The 23947-nt window shown below is 41.5% G+C and overlaps 1 protein-coding gene and 1 pseudogene across 1 annotated transcript; both read left to right on the top strand.

The window, feature by feature from the left end:
* Positions 1–703: 703 nt before the first annotated feature.
* LOC133905361 (pentatricopeptide repeat-containing protein At2g22410, mitochondrial-like) lies at positions 704–23911 on the top strand (annotated as a pseudogene).
* Positions 21432–22890, top strand: LOC133910008 (uncharacterized). Its single transcript, XM_062352529.1, has 3 exons — positions 21432–21695; positions 21784–21953; positions 22334–22890. The coding sequence occupies exons 1-3, from the start codon at positions 21466–21468 to the stop codon at positions 22441–22443; spliced, it is 510 nt and encodes a 169-aa protein (XP_062208513.1). The 5' UTR covers positions 21432–21465; the 3' UTR covers positions 22444–22890.
* Positions 23912–23947: the final 36 nt, after the last annotated feature.

Here is a 23947-nt window from a genome sequence, read left to right as displayed (position 1 = left end):
CAGTATTTGAATTGAAGGGCACAAGCAATTTTTAGGAAAGTCCAGGACTTTATTACTTGCTAATCAAAATGGGTACATGACAAATATCAGGCGGACCAAGGAGCCAACCTAGGAATGTCAGTCAGACTCGTGTGTTCGCTCCCCGCGGGTTCGGGTTCCAAATTCTGTCCATAGGTCTGGCGGGTTGAGTACTTGAATTGTAGTGGGTACGTACACGGGTTTAGTATTTGGCCTGTGGGGACCTAAACTATGCACTGTCCCAACTTCTCAACGACTCAATCGGACAGTCAGCCCACTCGCCAGTCACTAACCCTAAACCTTATCCCCATAACCCCATTTGCCCTGACGCGGTGATGCTCTCGTCCAGTTGCCCGATCGCCCATCCCCATTCGCCGCCGTCGCTGCTCGCCCGCCCGCTTGCTCTCCGCTGTGCCTCTGCCCTTTGCCGCTCTTGCCATTCGCCCGCCTAACGCCCAATCGCCCATTCGCTCTCGTGGTCGCCACGCGCCAGAACATTGCCGCCATCGCTGCTTGATCTTCGATGTCGCCGTCTAGTACAACAGTCCCATCCACACCTGACACCTCCACGTGCGACGTGCTGGTGCCCGGTGGGGTTCCCCTCTAGATGATCTACCAGTCGGTGCTTCTGCTCTCGATCTTGACTCCCCTTTCGATGCTTCCGCTCTCGATTTTGACTCCAGTAATGCCATCAGTGCAGGGGTCGAGCAAGGCGATGCTGCTGGGTGAGGCGATGGTGAACCTGGCCGAGTACGTCGACGTATTCAAGCTGTCGGTCGTGACGCTCCTACTCAAGGGCATGTCAAATCCATCACACAAATAGCCCCCCTTGTGTGGCTAGACAGGTCAGCAGTGCTTGAGACTTAGTTTGGTTCTCAGCTACCCTTCTTCTCACTTTTGGTTTTTCCTTTCATTTTTTATTTTTGTAGTGGATCCCCTTCAGCTTCAGGTGATCCATGTTGTTCAAAGATAGGTTTCTAGCTATGGAGTTTGTGTTTCGATGGCAAGCTAGCTTGCTCAACTCCTGCTAGCAGTGTATGTACATTTTAAAGATGAATTGATATGTAGATCTTAGTGTAGTTTGTTAATTTATTAATATTGGAAGAGAAGAGATTAGTAGTATTGCACATTTCTAGTGGATTCTTCTTTTGCTTGGTTGGAGGAGATCTCACAAAGCTTTGTACATTGCATTAGTTCATGCATTTATGTGTTGCAACTTGTAACAGTTTTGGGGACTATATGCAACTTACATATGTTTGTGCATAGCTAAGAGAGGACTGCTCCTTTTGTATCACAACTATTGATGATTATATTATGTAGTTCGGATTATCTGATTTTCTTATGGCTTTCTATCTAATTGACCAGATAGTGAGGGTTTAGGTTGTGTTATCTGGGTTATGAACTTATGATAGGGACTGCTTGTATACCTCCTAAAATGTGAAGCACTAAAGGTTACCAATGTTTCTTGTGGTTTGCTGGAAGCAACATTTGCTTCAAATGTGATAGGCCTTTACATTCACATGACTTAAACTATACTCTGGATCACTGAATGACCTAATCAGAGTGAACACATATTTACTTTTTGTGAGATTGCATTGTTCTGTTGTGGATTTGGAATTCTATGGCATCTATGCACCCCCTACCCCAAAAAAATTATTTTAGTGCTCTTGATGTTGGAACTTTTAGAATTTCTTTGGTCCAAATGCTCCCTATCCAGATAGGCCCTGCAAGATTATTGATCTGTGCTTATTTTCGCAACATGTTTATATGTATATAGGTTTTGTAGACATTCATGTCGCTTTAAGTTTTTGTATACATATTTTGTATATTTTTTTTTTTATCAATATTGTGCTCTTGATTGAATGAAAAATTGCAAGATCACTTTGTATTGTTTCATCTTGCGATCAGTTTGTATGCCTCCTTTATTCATTATGCCAAATTGCTAGGAATGTCTACTCCAGGAACAAGTGGGTCGCGGGTTGCAGGTGCAAGAGCAGGTGCAGATGCTTCTACTCAATCTGTTGCACCTACACCTACTCCATCCGTTGATGCCCCAGCTGCACCGTCATCAGGTGCAGCACCTACACCATCACAGGACACACAAGGTACTGATGTGGTGATGGTAGATGATGATGATGTAGGTGGTAGGAATAAGAGAAAGCTAAAATTTGTTGCATGGGAAGAATTCAAAAGACTAAAAGTAGGGGACAAATGGAAAGCTGAATGCAATTGGTGTCATAAAATACTAGGAGCAGAGACAAAAAATGATACAATAACTTACATGGCAACCTTTCAATTTGTGAGTCTCAATAGGTTAGGAAAGGCTTAAAACAATCCACTTTGAAGTTGTCAACAAATTAGGATGGGTCAGTTGTTATAGAGAAAAATGTGTTTGATCAAGATCTTACAAGGAAAAAAAACTTGAACTTATGATATGTGTCCATGGGTACCCACTTTCTATGGTCGACCATGCCGGCTTTCGAAAGTTTTGTGCTGCAATGCAGCCGTCGTTTAAGCCAGTGTCTAGAAACACAATTAAGAAGGATATATTGGATATATATGAAGTGCAAAAGCTATCTATGGTGAAGTGCTTCCAACAGTGCTAATCTCATATTGCCGTCACAATGGATATGTGGACAGCAGATTATCAAAAGAAAGGGTACATGACTGTGATAACACATTATATTGATGATGATGATGATGGGAAGCTAAAAAGCTTCCTTTTGAGGTAATAATGAACTAATGAAGCTTATGTAATCATTCTACATTTATATCTCCTTATCTAATTATTCATGCTATTCTAATTTTGTAGGTTCATTTATTTATCAGCCCCATATATGTGTGAAGTTATAAGTGATGTCCTTTATAATGTACTCATGGATTGGCATATTGAGAAGAAGGTGTCAACTGTAACTCTTGATAATTGCAGCACCAATCCTCTCTTATGGAAAAAATTCAAGATAAGTTGCTTCTTGACTCTCTTATGTTAGGTGGTAGACAGTTGCATATGTGTTATGCTGCACATATATTGAATTTAGTTGTGAAAGATGGAATGTCTGTCATGGAGAAGGGCATTGAGAGGGTTCGTAAAAGTGTTAGTTAGTGGTCAGCCACACTGAAAAGACATGAAAGGTTCGAAAGAATGTTATCTCAGATGAATATTAAATATTAGAAAAGAATAATTCTTGATTGTAAAACTAGATGGAACTCCACTTATCTTATGCTTAGCACTGCATTAGAGTAGCAACCAGTCTTTGATCGCCTTGTACAGTGTGAAAAAAAAAGTGCTACTTTTCATCGATCAAAAGATGATTGGAAGCTTTCTAAGGAGCTTTGCGGTAGATTGAAGATGTTTTATGATACAACTAAGCTACCGTTAGGCACTAGTTACGTTATAGCAAACATTTTCTTTTCCAAAATCTATGGTATTTATTTGGCTATTAGGAAATGATGAGCTAGTGATGTCACAGAGATAGAACAAATGTCAAAAACAATATAAGAATAATTTGATAAATATTGGACAAATGTTCATGGTCTCATGGCAGTTGCTACAGTTTTGGATCCTAGGTTTAAGCTACAATTATTAAAGGCTCTTTTCCTTTATGGAATAGAAGGTACAACTAGTGAAGTTTAGAAAGTAAGATATTTGATGTATGATTTGGTGTTGGAGTACCAAGGTTCCATGGAGGGTATTGCAACGATAGATGGTGTTGGCGCTTTTAGTAAGTATCCTATCCAAAACGAAGGAGATGATATGGCATTTGATATATTTGATTGATACATGTCTTCGTAGCTAGTTGAGTCATCTTATTATGTGCGCACAGAGTTAGATTTGTACTTGGATGAGCCAACGTTACCTAGAACACAAGAGTTGGACATCATTCACTGGTGGCAGTATGCAGGGATCAAGTATCCTACTTTGCAAAAGATTGCTCGAGATATCATGGCAATTCCTGTGACAACAGTAGCATCCGAGGCAGTCTTTAGTACTAGTGGGAGGATCATTATCCCATATCGGACTAAACTTGCTCTAATAATGGTAGAAGAATTAATGTGTATGCAAGCTTGGTCCTCGTGCTGAGGTAAATAGCTTACATTCAATTCATTATTTTTCTTTTCTTTTCTTTCATATATGATATGATAGCACTAACTTTTGAATGGTTTATGCTTTTAGGGTTCGACTCCCCTATACTTAATGCAATAATGACTTGTCTTGAGGATAAAGAGGAAGAAGAAATGGTATCAATTGCTCTGTCTAATACAAGTTGTTGCATTGCTAAATAATAGTTGAATATTTGAATAATGACTTGTCTTTGCTCTTTTTTTGCTAGGATGATGTTGAGTCGACCATGGTTGAATAGTTGACGATCTAAGGCAATGACTTGCATGCTTTGCATCTGTTGATCTGCTCCCTTTAATTTTTGCTCCCTATTTGTCTTGTGTTCATGCACCGGTTCAGTATGAATTTGTACTGAATTTGAATGAACTTGTATGATACTATGAACTATATTGCAATTGCGGAGTAAGGCAATGCATTGCCCACTTTTGTAGTTCTGATATGGCATGTAACTATGTAAGCTGGTCTGCTCATGGAGTGGTCTGACTACAAAGTGCCAAGTAAGTGCAAGTGCAACACCAGAGGGTTTCATTCTGAATCTCTGATATGGCATGTAAGCTGATATGACATGTAAGCAGTAAGCTGATATGGCATGTAAGCAGTAAGTTGATATGGCATGTAAGCAGTAAGCTGATATGGCATGTGCGGTGGTACCTGGACAGAGGGTTTCATTCTATTGAATGTTGATGGAGCTATCCATGTTTTTATTTTTATTGCTTGACTTTTGTCTCTAAACACATGCATCACAGAGATTTTAACTTGTCTTTTTATTTAAAATTGAGCATTTCATTGTTTTTATTGGTTGAAATTGCTATGCATAGCTCTTATTTGTGTTACACTTGCACTCTGTAGTCAAACCCGATGGGTCTGCATAGAGATTTAGGGCCCCACTGGGTTCGGGGGCAAAATTTAACCCGTTTAGCAGTTCGGGTGCGGGTTGGGTTTTGATTTTCGAATTTCATGACGGGCAGGTTTTGGCTCAACCCGCACCTGACCCATTGCCACCCATAAGCCAAACATAGCGTCCTGCTGCCAATGAACTAACAGACTTGGAGCACATATGCGCTTCACCATTAAAGTCCCTTCCTTCATGGGCAAAATCAGCTATCGCCATCTCTTCTAATCTTTTCTTCTGTAAACAGCTAATTATCAAAGATAAAGTGTTTTCCTCGTATTAGCAACCTCTGTCGACAGTGACCATTGGCTGAATGGAGGTTAAAGCTCTGCGTACAAGATACCGTGTTGGGCCTAGCCCAATCGTATGAAACGCTGATGTCATCTAAGCCTATTTACAAGTCTCTACCTCGAACCAGGCAAAAGTTTAACTCCTAACAAGGCTGACTGCCGTGCAGCCTGTGCTCACCAGTCAGGGCCGTATCTAGAAATTTGAGGCCCCTATGCGAAATGCAAAATGAGGCCTTAAAATTGGAAAATACAGATAACCAAAGCATACTTTCACTTAATTATATAACTTCAATACATGCTATTTCTTCCGATACTTAGGAATATATTAAATATTAATGTTAAAAGAGTAAAGGTAGTACTCAAGTAATAAACTGATCTCATGTTCTACTGAAAAGCATCATTCTTTTGGTATTTCTTGAAATGAAATCTTCTATTATATCTTCATAATTAATCTTCTCCAAGACATCATTTTCAAGTGCTATTATCGCAAATCCATTGAATTTTTCTTGTATCATAGTTGAACGCAAGCAAGACTTCAACAACTTGAGTTTAGAAAAGCTCCTTTCTGCAAATGCAAAAATCATGGGAATGATTAACAAAATTCTGTATGAAATAACGACATTAAGGAAACAACCTAGCTGTTTCAAATACTTCACAATATCAAGAGGGCCCATAGATTCTTTAAGGATAAATTCCTGGATGAACTTTAACTCCACATATAATTCTTTTCCATCAATGTCTGAATGTTCTCCACTCTCTAGTGCAGCCTCAAGATGAATAGAAGAAGAAAACGAACTCTTATCATCCAAGGAGCGCATCTTATCTGAAGTAAATAAGAAACCAAAAGTATTTTGGTACCCCTGATATTGTTCAAATCTGCTAGTAAGTGAAGCTATAGCTTGATCAACAACAAGTATAAAATAATTGATCATGAATGACTCCTCTGCAGATTATGTAGCAATAGATGCATCACCAGTGCTCTCGTCAAATTGTCTTTTTCTTTTAATTTTACACTTGTTGCGGAATTCTGGATCTATATCCATCTCAAATGCAATTTCTTTTGTAGCTTCTATTGCATTTGAAAATCCAGTTTTTCTATACTTACTGAAACAGGAAATCAGCCCCTGTACTTTCTCTATTGCTATATCAATAAGCATATCCTTTGCTTATAGATGCTTGCTGACCAAATTAATAGCAGACAATATTTCATACCAGATGACTATTGCCATTAAAAATTCGAATCCACCAAGTTCATTGTCCACTAAGGATTTAGCTTCCTACTTATATTTGGATCATTATCACTTTCAGCCACCTATAGTAAAGCCTCCCTTATTTTCTGAATATGAAATCTTATAGCCTTAACACTATCAACATGACTTTTCCAACAAGTAGATGACAATGACTTCAGAGTCAATCCTGTTACGTTCTCTTTCAGAATGTGCCATTTTCTAGCAGAATTAGCAAATGTTGTATAGATACGTTGTATAACTCCAAAAAAATATTTTGCTTTACCACAAGACTTTGCCATATCATATAGTATTAAATTCAGATTATGGCAACCGCAAGCTGAATAAAAAGCTATAGGATTTATACCCAAAAGTTTCTTTGATACCCTTTGATGTTTTCCTTTAATATTTGACCCATTATCATATCCCTGTCGTCTCACATTGTCTACATCAAGGTCAAGATTCTTCAATTCATTTTGTAGAACATCAAACAATTCTTGCCCAGTTGTATCATTTACATCCACAAAACTTAAAAAGGATTCTTCAATGCAAATAGAATCTAAAGACGCATTAACATACCTTATGATCAAATGCATATGTTCCTTTCTAATGATTTCATACCTGATTGCAGCAGCAAGTAAATTTATTAACTCATTCCGGATGCCATGACTGAGATAATGAATATGAAATTCATCATTCATTATGCGTTGAAGATGTTGTTGGATAACTGGGTCAAATTCAGCCAACATTTGAGCCATTCCTAAGAAATTGCCAATGTTGTCTTGGTACAAACTGCTGTTAGTGCCACGAAATGCTAGATTATGTTCTGCAAGAAATTTTACAATCAAGATAATTCTAAGCAAACTTTTCTCCAATGCTCACTTTCTTTTTGAAGTTCTCGTTGAGCAACTTTATCAATTGTTTGATTCTTTTGCAACCTGAGGCATCATACCAAGTAGCCATATTCAAAAAATGTTTTGCACTAGTTTCATGCTCTTTAAGTCTAGTGCCAAGATGATTCCAGTCATTGAAGCCCTCATTTGCTAACTGACTTTTTCCATGCCCCTTTCTCAATAATTTGCAACAAAAATAAAATACTCTATGAAGATCTTTGCAATATACAAGCCATTCTCGGTCAAAAGTTTCTCCATTTGAGAGAACTGTAGTGTGAAGTATTACAGAAAACCTTCTAGAGAATCTATCTTTAGGACATTTTTGAATAGATAAGTCTCTTTTAGGACCCTTTTGTATCAAAATATCAACCATTTTAGGATCAAGTGCACCCCAATATCTTAGATCAAATATATTATGCTGAAAAGAATTATTGATGTCATTGTTATGTACAGTATTTGGTGATCCATCCAAACTAGCATGAACTCCATCAACATGGCCACTAACTTCATCGGTAATATTAGCATCATCACCATGATCAATTTGTAGGCAATGCGCGCCTCAAAACTTCTACTGTGTTGTTAGCATCATCACCATGACTCTCGTCAACATTACCATCGGGAGTTTGATTTTCAGAAGTAAATTGAGAATCTTTCACAACAAATCTATCAAGAGCACCCTTTTGAGTTTGAGCTGTTGCTTCTAATCTTAGTTTCTTCTTATGCTTTTCATAACCAGAATCATACCTCCTATTTCTAGAACTAGAAAACATGATGAGGATTCATGAAATAATCAAACAAATGCCTTCCTATTTATAATATGAATTTTAGACTTATAGAGATTAGAGAAGAAAAGAAAAAACCTAACTAGGATGTGGCATGATGGATAGGGGCTGTACCTTCTACCTTAAGTTGCTGGCTTGCTAGCTGCTATGATCTGGAGTAAGGAGTTCAAGAGTCAGGAGTGCTGTGATGTGCGATCAGGACTTTGAAAATTGGGAGTTGAGGCTAGCGGCTGGCCGACTGCAAGCCTATGACTTGGCGCGCCTGGCGAACTTGCGAGACTGCGAGTCGATGGCCTATGGAGAACAGGAGAAGACAAAGCGATCAACCGACCAGGGATGTGGGAGTTGCTGCGATCGGGTTGGGTCGTTGGGCGTTCATGTGATGGTCATGAGCTCACGATGGTACATGTCTCACTTAGCAGGCCTACGGGTGCCATTCTGGGTCTTTTTCATATTTTTCTCTTTTTTGGTCTTCTAATTTGGTGCTAATTAAGTATATATAGGTAGTACTAAAACTAGATTCAGGGCTCCTAATTTGTGGGGTCTGTGCGGTCACCCATCCTGCACATGCTGATAGATGGCTTTGTCACCGGTCACCACTTAGGCCATCTTCAACAGTTATAGCTAATGGCTCTCTTATTTCTCTCAGCACACTTTTCAAAATTTATACGATCCTACCGTTTTTAATTCCCTATACCTTATAATGCTTAGAGCTATCTCTTGATTTCTCTACATCAAACGCTAGCTTTCTAAGATTCTTCTCAACAACAGCAAAATAAGGATTAACATCTAGCTCTTATTTCCACTCCATTTATTTTTTCCTTCTTCACACCGATAATAATAAAAGATATCATTATCTATAACTATTGGGATTATCCTTAACCTAGGAAATACTATCACGCAAGGCAGTTAATAGGCTATGGCAGGCCATGCCGGATTAATTTTGAGCAGGGTACGTCCGCGACCCATACTGCTGCAGGTACTAAAGAGTTCTGACATGGTACTTACCAGGAAAAACAGTTGCTGCCATTTGTCTCACCCTCACCTCACGGGCAGCCGGGTAGGTGACCTCTCTGCACCGTGTTTCCAGAGGATCAGAACCCCCGCAAGATGAACTCTTGGAGCCTTGCTACCTGTTCTACCATAGGGAACAGAATCACACTGGCAACACACGGCACGATCGCCCGGGATGCGAGCGGCCAAAAGGAACATGCCAAGGTCGCGAATCGCGAGTTACTCTGCGTATCCACGTCGATTCCACGACGGAGGCAGCGTCCGATCACGGTGCATGTCTTGGAGCGGGGCGCAACCGCCGCGATCGCGCAAGCATTTTCAGGGCGCCGCTAGCTCGGCAGCTTCCCGTCCCGCCGGGCCTGCTGATCGAGCCAGACGGCGCACATGGGCGTGGGCATGGGCACGGGCACGGTGGAGCCACGGGCGGGTACGGTCGTGGTCGGTGGTGAGTCAGCTTGACGCCCAGCGGAGTCACGCCGTGAGACGGACGGGCCTCGTTGGGTTGACCCGGCTCACGATGGACGGCAAGCAAAGCTGGCACACGCGGTCATGCGATGGTAACCAATCGAGTAGAGCGCACACGAACACGTATAGAGCTGGCGGCCTTTTGAGCCGCGACGTGCACGGCGCGGCAGCGCCCACATGTGCGCCTGCGCGCGATAGCTGCAGCGCCGTAGGGGAACGGGGCGCGGGGCTGGCCGGATGCGTGTTGAGGGAGACGGTGTCCGGCCGGCGCACGCACGCTGGCAGCAGCCAGCTGGCGAGGAGATTGGGCCGCAGACTGCACAGATGGGTAGGGCGCGGTTGCCTCCAGCCCAACCAGCTGTTGTAAAAGTTGTGGCCCAGGACTTAGAGAGGGACAAAAAGGACGAGATCTGTAAATAAACGTTCGCACTCCGCCATCGCCGCCATTTGCCAATTCCATTCCGGCATATACACCCATTACGCGTTTTTTTTTATTTCTATATTTTGAAATTAAAAATTTACAAATATATATATCTATTTTAAAAAACTATAAGTATAGACTCATGTCACCCATTGAAAGAGAAAAATGTAACCTGTCACCCTTTCAATGGGTGATAGTAGCTGTCAGCATCCTTCCAACGGTCGACTAGTCCACGGTGGCGTTAACGTTGGATGCCATCGACCTGTCACCGTATTACTATTTAAGTGGCGCGCCAGCCCTCCTACTGAGCACAATGCTCATTTTATTTCCTGCCAACGCAAATAGAGAGAAGACGCGAAGAAAGTGGTGAAACCTTGTTGAAATCCACTTTTGATAAAGGTAAATATTTTTATCTTAGTAATCTTTTACTGATAAGTCAAGTTAACATCATATATAGTGTTTGACATAGTTATGTATCAGATCTAGTATTTTAGAGGAATCCTAACAGCTTGTTATATTATGTTTTATTGTTATAGAGTAATTAATACCCTTTCAATAGTTACACATACTTAAGGTTTTGATCATTATTTGGTAGTTCTGCTAAAGCAGGATATCATTTTTTATCTTAACCAGTTAGGTGGATGTTGGACATCCACATGCATAGTATTATTTTAGAGGAATCCTAACAGCTTGTTATATTATGTTTTATTGTTATAGAGTAATTAATGCCCTTTCAATAGTTACACATACTTAAGGTTTTGATCATTATTTGGTAGTTCTGCTAAAGCAGGGTATCATCTTTTATCTTAACCAGTTAGAGTGGATGTTGGACATCCACATGTATAGTATTGATTTACTTAACAAAGCTATCAAAACGGTTTTAAGCTTTGGGGCATAATATTAGGCACCGGGGCATTCGATGTCACCCAACAAACAAGAGTCACATAGGCATGTGATTAGCAAGATATTGCTTACCTATGTCACTTAAGTTTCTAGCAGTGATGTCAAAGCTCACTAGAATCTAGATGAATATGGATCTTGTTCCACTATATGTCGTTAGAGAGAAACAGTTTCAAAATATACAGTGGGAGTATCTTTTGTTAAATTCTTTAATGAAAGGTTTACATAAATATAGTGCTGAACTTTGCATATTTATTTCTATTGTAGATCATGACACCTACTGTTAACGCCAATTCCAGTTTTAATTTGTTTTCGATCCTTGAAAAAGAAAAGCTATCTAGAACAAACTTTATTGATTGGTATAGAAATCTGAGAATTGTTCTCAAACAAGAGAAAAATGAGTATATTCTAGAGGTTCCCTATCCTGATGAACAAGCTGATAATGCATCTGCTACTGATCGGAGGGCATACAAGAAGCATACCAATGATTCACTTGATGTTAGTTGTCTCATGCTTACCACTATGTCCTCTAACCTTCAAAAGCAATATAAGAACACAGATGCTCATGACATGATTGTGGGACTCCGAGGCATGTTTGAGAACCAAGCTAGGGTTGAGAGGTTCAACACCTCCAAGTCCTTGTTTGCGTGCAGGTTGACAGAAGACGGTCCAGTTAGTCCCCATATGATCAAGATGATTGGTTACATTAAGAACCTGGAAAAACTTGGTTTTCCTCTTAGTCCTGAGTTGACTACGGATGTAATTCTCCAGTCGCTCCCTGCGAGCTTCGAGCCATTTATTTTGTTTTCATATGAATAGTATGGAGAAGAGCATGGCTGAATTGCATGGGATGCTTAAGACTACTTCTGATGCTTGCCACAACTGTCATAAGCCTAGCTATTGGAGGAGGAACTGCAAGCTATACTTGGAAGAACTTAAGAAGATGAAGGGAAGTAAGACTTGCACTTCAGGTATAAATGTTATTCAAATTAATCTTGCTACTCGTCCTAATGATTCATGGGTATTTGATACTGGATCGATGATTCATACTTGCAAATTATTGCAGGGACTGAAAAAGACTAGAAAGTGTGCAAGAGGCGAGATGGATGCTTGTGTCGGCAATGGTGAAAAAGTTGCTGCGTTGGCCGTCGATGTTTATTCCTTATCGCTACCCTTAGGATTAGTTTTAGAATTAAATAATTATTATTACATTTCTACCTTGGGCAAAAACATTATCTCTTCTTCATGTTTGGAAGAAGATGGATATGATTTCATAATAAAGAACAAGTGTTGTTCGATTTATTTGAATAGTATACTCTATGGTAATTGTCCATTGGTGAATGGATTATCTACTCTAGATCTTGAGGATGTCCCTGTCTATAACATTAATACGAAGAAGCCCCGGCTTAATGATTTGAATCCCACTTTTATTTGGCATTGTCGCTTAGGTCATATAAATGAGAAACACATGCAGAGGCTCCATAAAGATGGTCTTCTTGATTCATTTGATTTTGAATCATTTAATACATGCGAATTTTGTTTACTTGGCAAGATGACTAAGGCGTCTTTTACCCATCAAGGAGAGAGGTCAAGTGAGTTGTTAGCCCTTGTACATATTGATGTATGTGGATCAATGAGCTCTATCGCTAGAGTTAGTTTTCACTACTTCATTACTTTTATCGATGACTTTAGTAGATATGGTTACATCTACCTAATGAGGCACAAGTCTGAGTCCTTTGAAAAGTTCAATGAGTTTTAGAATGAAGCACAACTGATCATCTAAAGAAATGTGGAATTGTTCCACAGTTGACTCCACCGGGACGCCTCAATGGAATGGAGTGTCCAAACGGAGGAACCAGACTTTGTTGGACATGGTCTGGTGCATGATGAGCCAATCTGATCTTCCATTATTCTTCGGGGGATATGCTCTAGAAACTACCGTGTTCGCTTTAAATAGTGTTTCATCTAAAGCTGTAGAGAAGACACCATATGAGATATGGACCTGGAAGCGTCCCGGGTTGTCTTTCCTTAAGATTTTGGGTTGTGAGACCTATGTAAAATGTTTGACGTTAGATAAGCTCACTCACAAATCAGATAAATACTTATTTGTGGGGTATCCTAGGGAAACCAAATGATATTACTTTTATAACCAGAAAGAAGGTAAAATGTTTGTTGCCCGGAATGGTATTTTTCTGGAGAAAGAGTTCCTCTCAAGGAATATCAATGGGAGCACGGTGCTACTCGAAGAGATTAGGAAACCATTAGAAAGTGCTTCAGCTCCTACTGGACCACAATTGAATGTTATAGAATATGTCGTGGAGACGCCAGCCCCACGATGACCGGAAAGGATTAGTCATGCACCTGAGAGGTTTATGTTCCTAACCACGGAGCAATGCGATAAATTATTGTTGGACAATAATGAACCTAAGACCTACTCAAAAGCGGTGGTGGGACCGTACTCAGAGATGGCTTGGAGACATGAGATCCGAGATAGAATCCATTCACGATAATCAAGTTTGGAACTTGGTTGATCCACCTGATGGTGTCAAAGCAGTTGAGCGCAAATGAGTTTTTAAGAAAAATATAGACGTTGATGGAAATATTCACATCTATAAGGCACAATTGGTGGCAAAAGATTTCAGACAGATTCAAGGTGTTGATTATGATGGAATATTTTCGCTCGTTGCAATGCTAAAATCTATCCAGATCATCCTAGCAATCGCCGCATATTATGACTATGAGATATGCCAGATGGATGTCAAAACGGCTTTCCTTAATGGAAACCTAAGTGAGGATGTGTGCATGACACGACCTGAAGGTTTTATCGATCCAAAAAATGCTAGGAAGATATGCAAGCTGCAAAAGTCTATCTATAGGCTGAAGCAAGCTTCTCGGAGTTGGAATATTTGTTTTGATAAAGTGGTCAAAGGGTTTGGTTTCATTATGAATGAAGAAGAGCCTTGTATTTACAAAAAGGCTAGTGGTTGTGCACTTGTGTTTCTGGTCTTATATGTAGATAACATATTATTGATCAGGAATGATATTCTGATGCTTGATGTTGTCAAATCTTCATTGCAAAAAAGTTTTCAATGAAAGATCTAGAAGGGGCAGCATACATATTGGGCATAAAGATCTATAGGGATAGCTCGAGAGGAAGCATACATATTGGGCATAAAGATCTATAGGTTTCTTGCTAATGTCACATGGCATCACTCTCAGCAAGAGTCACTGTCCTTCGACCACTGATGAGCTTGAGAAGATGAGTGTGATCTGTATGCTTCCGCTATCGTGTCCATCATGTATGCCATGCTTTGTACACGCCTAGATGTCTCATATAATCTAAGTATTACGAGTAGATACTAATCAAACCCGGATGAAGCTCACTGGGTAACAGTAAAGAATATCCTCAAGTACTTGAGAAGAACTATGGATATGTTTCTAGTCTATGGAGGTGAGGAGGAGCTCGATATAAATGGTTACATCAATGCTAGCTTCCAAGCCGACAGGGACGATTCGAGATCGCAATCTGATTTTATATTTTGCCTCAATGGAGGAGCAATGAGTTGGAAGAGTTCCAAGTAAGAAACGGTGGCCGATTCCATGACAGAGGCCGAGAATATTGCAGCTTCTAAAGCTGCAAAGGAGGCTGTTTGAATCATAAAGTTTGTTTCTGAGTTAGGTGTGGTGCCTAGTCCTTCTAGTCCAATGGATCTCTATTGTGATAGTAGTGCAGCCATTTCACAAGCCAAAGAACCTAGGTCGCATCAGAAGTCTAAGCATATACTGCGGCGCTATCACCTTATTCGAGAGATTTTAGATCAAGGTGACATGAAGATATGCAAGGTGCACACGGATTTAAATATTTCTGATCCGTTGACAATGCCACTCCCGCGGCCAACGCATGAGGCGCATATGAGAGCTATGGGTATTAGATACTTACATGATTGACTCTACTGCAAGTGGGAGATTGAAGGTGATATGCCCTAGAGGCAATCATAAAGATGATTGTATCTCATGTCTATATTAATGTACTTTTGAATAATATGTTATTCAAAGAATGACCATCGTTTATTTTGATTGGCAAGTATGTGACTTGTTCATGAAACTCTTTATTTATATCATGATGTTATTCTTAGTCGATCCCTGATCGCATATCATTGCGATGATACATAAGACCAGCACATGTATTGATTGATGATCATGTGTCATAGATCATAGATATAGAGATATCAAGTCAATAATGTGGATATTTATATCAAAGAATATGATGTTGGATAGATCCACCTTGAGATATGCTGGGATTATTATTTATGATGTGCCATCAGTTGTTATCTCAAATGGTGTACCTGCAGGATCATTAAACCTAAGATCATCATTGATTCCTAGAATGTGTAGTGGCATACTTTGAGGCTGTCAAACGCTATTCCGTAACTGGGTAGTCATAAAGGTAGTTTTCAGGCTTGTCATGAAACATGTCGTGGGGTGTGAGTGATCAAGATGGAATTTGCCCCTCCTTGATAACAGGAGAAATATCTCTGGGCCCCTCGAGGTAGTCATGATGAATCCACTACTTGATCGAGTGAATGGTCGAGCTATTACAAGTGTGGTACGTATCTCGCCTTGATCTTGACTGGTATCGTGAGAAGGGATCAGTGCATATGTATATCAAGGTTCAACCGATATGATCTTTTGTATATACTCGGGAGTCAACATGTCCTACTAGAGACTGCTATTGATTTCGGTTTGGAAAGGGTTTCCGAGTCGTAGCCGTTTGTACATGAACCTAACGGGTCACACACTTAATGGGTTGGAACAAAACATGTGAATTGGATTCGTATATAGTTTTTGATTGGATTGTGATTCATGAGAAGTTAGAGTCCTAAAGGGCTTCCAACGTTAGAGCCCATTGGTGAGCTTTATATAAGGAGAGGTGTGGGTAGGGCGTGCGGAGGTTAAGCCACTCTGAAACCCTAGGCTAGCCTTGTACACGATCTCTCAAAACCCTAGCCGCACATGCGGTGCTAGCACATCGGTGCTCGGTGTTTTTCCCAGTACGTGTGGATACTATAGAGGCGCTGGTGCTATTGCGGCGCTGATTTTCTTGGCGAGTTGATCGCAACGTGTTTGGGACTGGTCGTCGGTTGTGACAAACTGGTCGATGTACCTGCTCGTCTGATCACAAAGCACAATGCGACCACTCGAATCTGATCGAACAGCATGACACGACCACTCAAAACTAGTCGAGGATGCAATAGACCTGATTGGGAGTCGGTCGAGGAGCACGACCATCTAGTCATAGTTGGTCGGTGAGCGTGACCACTTGTGCGAGGCTGGTTGCGGATCTGATCGAGAAGTAGCTCGAGGAGTTTGACACGCACGACGTTGGATCGGACTACTCCAACTATTCCTCCACTGCATTGCGCGTCGAGCGGTAACCATCTATGATCTCGTACTAGCATGGTTTCCTGGGTGAATACGGTAGAATTTTTTTTGTTTTAGCCTAGCGTAGCCTACCCGTTGGCCAACATGTATTTCATTTGCACATCTTTGGTATTGTCTTGTATCCTTTACGTTTGCATTGTCAAAGGGGGAGAAAATATGCCTAAAGATATTATGCACAAATATTTAACAAAGGGGGAGAAAATTGCATTTATCTAGAAATGAAAGGGGAAAAATAGAAAATATGCAATCATCAAGGAGGAGCACGTGTTTTTAGGTTTTTGAGTGTTTCTTGCTCTTTTGAGGTTTTTGGCTCATCTTTGTCTCTCTTTGTGTTTTTGCAACCTTTATTATGCCAAGTGATATATTTTGCTGTTTCTCAAATTTTTAGTCACTTGGATGAGCTTATCTTGTTTTAATTACTTCAAACCAAAATATTTGTCCTTTAAGGGTTGTCAATGCACTCATCAAGGGGGGATTGAGAAACCAAGTTGAAATGTGCCTTGGTTTACTTGTGATGAGTGATTGATATTAGTATTTATTTGGTTCGATGATCTTCGATTTGTACGAGCTTTGATGTGATTTGAATTGATTTGGGATTTTATTTGAGCGTATTGATTATGGACTAACTGGAATTGGAATTAGAGATATGTTTTTTGCTTGTCTCATGGTGTCCATGTGATGAATGCAACTTGGTGGTTGACAGCTGGATGATCAGGGCCAAGTGGAGTGCTCGGTGCCGGACAATCAAGGAGGCTGGGCGAAGTTAAGGGTGATCCTAGCTGAACACGTGGAGGTCAAGCAAAGCATGGAAGGCGGATGTAGATGGCATGTTAACAAAGTTAAGCGAATGAGATGCCAGTGCAAGTGACAAGGTGGCCCAAGGGATCGGGAGCGGGAGAGACTTACCGGCGGTCAGGATCACAGATAGAGTACACACGTCAAAATTGGAGCGCTTGTTTAAGGTGTAAGCAAGTGGGGGTCACGCTTTGAGAAACGTGCTAGGGTTTCGCGGTTTGGTCTCAAAATTATGAGAGGACTAGAGGAGTACGTGGCACCATCGTGAAGCTTGCGTCGAGACGAAGCTAAGTCATAAAGGTATCACGACCGTTCGATGAATCGAGAAGAAAATAGACCAAAGTTCCCTCAATGGTAGGTAGGAGTGTACTACAAGATAGGAGTATTTTTTAAAAAAACTAAGAAATCTAGGGGTCAAATTTTCTAGGCTTATAAATAGAGGGGTATGGCTATGGAAAGAGATGAACCAGTCATTTTAAACCCCTTGTGCTATCCATATAAGAGCCTTGTGATAGGATTTTAGAGAAGAGAAAGAGAAATATTTAGCCTATGTATTAGATGGGAGCTTTTATAGCGAAAATAGCCTTATTAGACCATGATTGTGATTTTGATGATTAATAACAATATAGTCAATGAGACTAACATGTTTGTCAAGAATATATGTTAGTAGGTCTCATGGATGCAATACATGAATAAGCCGCCATAGCTAGGACAAAGTTGGACTGAATTGGAGAATACCTAGGAAGATTTGACTCACCGGATGGTTTGATTCTCTGGGTGTTTGAACTCACCGGAGTATATTTGTTAAATGGAAGAGAGGCTTGAAGACCTCACTGAAAAGTCCAGTGTTTGAGCAGAGTGCTCACCGGAGCAATTCTTTCAGAGAAGGTTAAGCCTCACCGGATAGTCGGGTGATCAGTGGGAGTTGCACCGGAGCATTTCCAGAGAAAAGAAGAGAAGGCTCAACGCACCGGATGGTCCGGTGTTGAGAAGGATGAATGCATTGGAGCATTATTACCAGAGAAGGATGCAGTCGCTGAAGAACGAAGGTTCAACCCATCAGATGGTCCAGTGTGAATGGAATGAATACCGGACAATACACCAGGCATTGAACAATGCAAAGAAGCAGAACGAAGTTTAAGGCATCAGATGGTCTCGTGATGAAGCCTGTATAACACCGGAGCATTATTTTCAGAGAGGTTGCATTGGCTCAGTTGACTGAAATCAACTCACCGGATAGTCCGGTGATGAAGTGATGTGCGTCGGATAGATACATCAGAACAATTTACATAGAGAAGAAGGAAAGGCTCGGATGGCTCAGGATAACTCACCGGATAGTCCGGTGATGAAGATGAAGTATACACCGGTATGTCCGGTGTTCACAGAGGCTTGAGTGAAGTTCTAACGGCTAGTTTTTGAGAGTGTATTCACCGGATAATCCGGTGTTAATACTACTGTTCTCACCGGATCATCCGGTGTTAACAGCTTTTCAGAGCCGTTAGGTTAACAGCTAGTGCGCGAGTTTGAGACTATAAATACCACTTCACTCAGTCATTTGAAGTAGTGGTGTGTTACTAGAGTCCAGAGAAGTTCATGTACACCTGAGAAAACATCCAAGCCACCAAAGTTCTTAAAGTGATTATCCAAGGTGATTAAGCACAAGTTAAAACTTCTCTCTATTTTTGCTTCCGCTTGAGTTTTAAGATGCGTTAGGTGATCCAGATAGAAGAAGGTTATCGATTTTGTTTGTTGAGACATCTATTCACCGTTTTAATCATCAATCTCGTTCTTACAGATATAGTGACACTTGTGTCTTATCTGCATGTGCTCAGCTTGGTGATCTCCAGCACGGGAGGGATCTCCACAATTACATAAAAAGTCGCGGGAGCCATTGTGACACCATCCTTACGAATTCTTTGATTAACATGTATGCCAAATGTGGCGATATGGCAGCAGCTGAAGTTGTTTTTCGGACTATGAAACAAAGGGATGTTGTTTCGTGGACAACTATGGTATGTGGTTATGTACAGGGGCGTCAATTTACAGCGGCCTTTGACTTTTTCGAAGAGATGAAGATTGCACAAGTTGCGGCAAATGAAATGACACTGGTTAGTCTACTTTCTGCTTGTTCACAGCTTGGAGCACTTGACAAAGGAAGAGAGATACATTCTTATATAGAAGAGAAGAATATAAGAAAAGATGTGTGCCTAGAAAGTGCCCTGGTCGATATGTATGCAAAATGTGGCTGCATCGACATGGCTGCTGAAATATTTAGTAAAATGCAGCATAAGCAAACCCTCACATGGAATTCTATGATCGGAGGTCTTGCAAGCAATGGTCATGGGAAAGAAGCAATGGAATTCTTCAACTAAATGTTGAAGAGATCCAAAACCTGATGGCATTACTTTTAAGGCAATCCTTGGTGCCTGTGCACAGGGGCGGATCCACCGCCAGGGCGAGCCTGGGCGGCCGCCCGAGCTCCTGGCCCATGAGACACTGAGGCCCATTGGTTGAGTGGCCCAGATCAACACAATTCGTAGCCCACAAATGCAAATGAATGGAACCCTAATCTCACATTCTCACTGCTGTGGCGTGCCCGCGTGTGCGTGTTGCGGCGGCCGGGAGCGCGGCGGGCGAGCGGGCGGGCGTGGCGGCCGGGAGCGCGGGCGGCGCGGCAGGTGGTCGCGCAGCGGCTAGCGCGGCGGGCGAGCGGGCGGGCGGCCGGGCGTGGCAGCCGGGAGCGCGGCGCGACGGCCGGGAGCGCGGGCGTGGCGGCGTCGGCAGCCTGCAGCCGGGAGCGCGGCCAGGAGCGCGGCCGGAGCGCGGCGCGGCGGTCGGGAGCGCGGGCTGCGCGGCAGGTGGTCGCGTAGCGGCCAGCGCGGCGGGCGAGCAGGCGGGAGCGCGGCGCGACGGCCGGGAGCACGGGCGTGGCGGCGTCGACACGGGCGGCGCGGGAGGTGGTCGCGACGGCCGTGAGCACGGGCGTGGGCGCGTGGCGGCGTCGGTAGCCCGCAACCGGGAGCGCGGGCGGGCGCGGCGTCGGCAGCCCGCAGCCCGCAGCACGGGCGGGCGCGGCGTCGGCAGCCGGGAGCGCGGCGGGCAGGCGGCTGTGAGTGCGGGCGCGCGGCGGGCGTGAGCGCGACGGGCGCCGGGCGAGCACGCGCACGGTGGACTGCGGAGCAGGGGCACTGCTGCGGAGTGTGTGCTGTGCTGTGCGTGCAGAGTGCTGTGCTTCGGCCTGTGTGCTCTGCTGTGCTGTGCTGCAGCTGCAGGGGCGGTCCGCGGATGGCACATGGCAGACAGGCAGAATCACTGAATCAGTGTGACTGTGTGAGCCTGTGAGGTAAATTGATGAATTGAGTTATTGAGATTTTTATATTGAGCCGTTTAGATTAATTAAGCTATAAAGGTGAATTCTATTTTGTATTTTTCTCTTATAACATTAGCATTTCTTTCACAGAATATCAAGATATAAATAATGAAGAGATTTTTCAAACCAACATCTTTGAATACCCAAAGTACAAGGGAGAGTAGAGTTAGTGAAGATTGTGATGCAGAAAATGATACAGTAGTTGTCACTCCTGCTCCTGCAACTTCTCGGATAGAATACAAAGGTATTAAAGAATTTAGGCAAGAGTTTATTATTGCCGATCCGGGACTTCGTATTCCAATAGATGAATTTGATCATGATATTAGAGATGAAGTTAGAAGAGCTTATGTGTTGAAGGGTCTGACTCAACCAATTGGACATACTTTCCCCAAAAAAAGGTTTGGTAAAGATTTAAGGACTTTTTGTGCAGCATGGTTTACTAAATATGATTGGCTAGAATATAGTATGGAGAAGGATGCAGCTTATTGTTTCTATTGCTATCTTTTTAGATATGATCCCTCAGAGTCTCATTTTGGGTATGATGTATTTTCAAAAGTAGGATTTAGAAATTGGAAGAATGCATATAAATCATTACCTGAACATGTTGGTGGACCTAATAGTGCCCACAATAAAGCTAGAACAGCATGCGAAGATTTCAAAAATTAAAAGACTAGTGTGTCATATAAGGTGATGACTCATAGTAAGGAATCAGAAGTCAAATATGAAATCCGTTTGACTGCATCTATAGATTGTGCAAGCTATCTCCTAATGCAAGGTCATGCATTTCGTGGACACGATGAATCTTCTTCTTCATCGAACAAGGGCAATTTTCTAGAGATGATTGATTGGTACAAAAAAAGAAATGAGGAAGTGAGGATTGCATTTGAGGAGTTATGTCCTAAAAATGTTCGTATGCTTGCACCATCAGTTCAAAAGGATCTTGCAAAGAGTTGTGCACAGGAGATAACTAAGGAAATAAAGAAAGAGATCGGTGATGGTTATTTCTCTATTCTTATTGATGAATCTCGTGATATATCAATCAAGGAGCAGATGGCCGTGATTGTGAGGTTAGTGATCTTATTTACTTGTTAAATTGTGATATTGTTGTGCGTGTGATATACTGATGTTGTAATAATTGTTTGTGATGTTGCACAGGTTCGTGAATAAGGAAGGAAAGGTTATGGAAAGATTTTTGGGTCTTACGCATGTCACAGAGACAACATCAGATGCATTGAAAGGAGCTTTATTTGAGTTACTTTCTACACACGGTTTGGACATTGCAAGAGTTCGAGGGCAGGGGTATGATGGAGCTTCGAATATGAGAGGTGAATTCAATGGTCTTCAGAAACTCATCAGAGATGAGAACCCATATGCTTTCTATGTCCATTGTTTTGCACATCAATTGCAATTGGTAGTCGTTTCTGTCGTAGGTAGTTGCACATCTATTCATGAGTTCTTTGAATATGTTAATATGATTGTGACCACAACTAGTGCATCTTGCAAGAGGAAGGATTTATTATCTAGCAAGCACCGTGAGAACTTATTGGCCAAGTTAGATAGCGGTGATATTTTTTCTGGAAGAGGGAAACATCAAGAAACTAACTTGGCCAGACCCGGGGATACTAGATGGGGTTCTCATTACAAAACTTTAATCCGTATTGAATCCATGTGGGTTGCAGTGATAGAGGTGCTAGGGCTTGTGCAGGAAGATGCCCGAAATCCAACATCAGCGGGTGGTTTGATGAGAATAATGGAGAGCTTCAACTTTGTGTTCATTATGAAGATGATGTTGAAAATTTTTCATATTACAAGTGAGTTATCTCTACTCTTGCAAAGAAAGGATCAAAATATTGTTGAGGCCATGTCATTACTGATTGATGTGAAAGCACGTTTGCTTAACTTGAGGAATCATGGTTGGGAGCCATTATTTGCGGAAGTCAAAATATTTTGTAAACAAAATGAGATACCAATTCCAAATATGGATGAAATAGTACCAAGATGGGGCCAATCAAGGCGAAGTAAGATCAGTGTCACTCAAGACCATTATTATCGTGTTGACACCTTTTATGTAGCTCTTGATGCTATAAACACAGAGATGACTCATCGTTTCAGTGAGCTATCTTCAGAGTTGCTTATATGTTTTTCTTGTCTTGATCCAAGAGATAGTTTCTCAAAGTTTGATGTGCACAAGATTGCTAGACTTACGGAGATATATGACATAGATTTCTCCATCAGCGATCGTGCAGTTATAAAAGATCAACTTGAAACATTCATTCTTCATGTTCGAAGAGTTGAAGATTTTATTAGTTGTCATGATCTTGCAAGTCTAGCAATGAAAATGGTAGAAACTCAAAGACATATTGTGTTTCCATTGGTGTACCACCTTATTGAGTTAGCACTGGTACTACCAGTTGCAACAGCATCTGTTGAAAGAGTCTTTTCGGCTATGAACATCATCAAGACTGATTTGCGCAACAGGATATGCGATGATTGGCTCAATGACTTGATGTTGTGTTATATTGAGCGGGATTTATTCAGAAGACTAGATTCTAATGCCATTAAGAACCGGTTTCAAGACATGAAAACAAGGAAGATGAATTTGCCTAAACCTTCTAGTTCTAGACATAATTAGTGGTTGTGTTTCCGTAAGTTTCTATACTTAATTACTTCTATTGTATTTGGTTACATTTGGTATAATTGCATAATTGCATATATGTTTATCTTCGGTTCTTTTTCATTTTGCAGGTTCATATGGTTTTATCGATTTATGTTGGGGATCTTTTCGTCTCGCCTACTAATTACCTTAATTAAGGTATTTTTTTAAATTTTTTCTTAAAGTTCGCCCTACCTTCTTTGTTTGTCTGGATCCGTCACTGCCTGTGCACATGTAGGAATGGTTAATGTTGGGCTCCAATACTTCTACTCAGTGTCGAGCTTTGGTATTTCCCCTGATGTTGAGCGCTATTGTTGCATAGTAGACCTCCTAGGTAGATCTGGCGTTCTAGATGAAGCATTTGACTTCATCAAGAAGATGCCAGTAGAGCCCAATCCTGTAAGTTGGGGATCACTTCTTTCTGCTTGTCGATTTCATCACAACATGGATTTAGGGAGGAGAATTGGACAGCATGTGATTAACTTAGCTCCTAATGATGTGAGAGCACATGTGCTGATTTCAAACTTACATGCTGAAGTTGGTCAGTGGGATGATGTACAGCAAGTAAGACGGCTGATGGGAAGCAGGGGTATAGAGAAGTCACCTGGTCACAGTTCCATCCAAGTTTAAACCCTCATCATGTAGTTTAATGTGAATATGTTATCT

The sequence above is a fragment of the Phragmites australis genome, chromosome 2 (assembly GCF_958298935.1).
Source record: "Phragmites australis chromosome 2, lpPhrAust1.1, whole genome shotgun sequence".
In the NCBI taxonomy this organism is placed as follows: domain Eukaryota; kingdom Viridiplantae; phylum Streptophyta; class Magnoliopsida; order Poales; family Poaceae; genus Phragmites; species Phragmites australis.
Note: the sequence above shows the minus strand (reverse complement) of the source record. Positions and strands in the feature narration are given on the sequence as shown.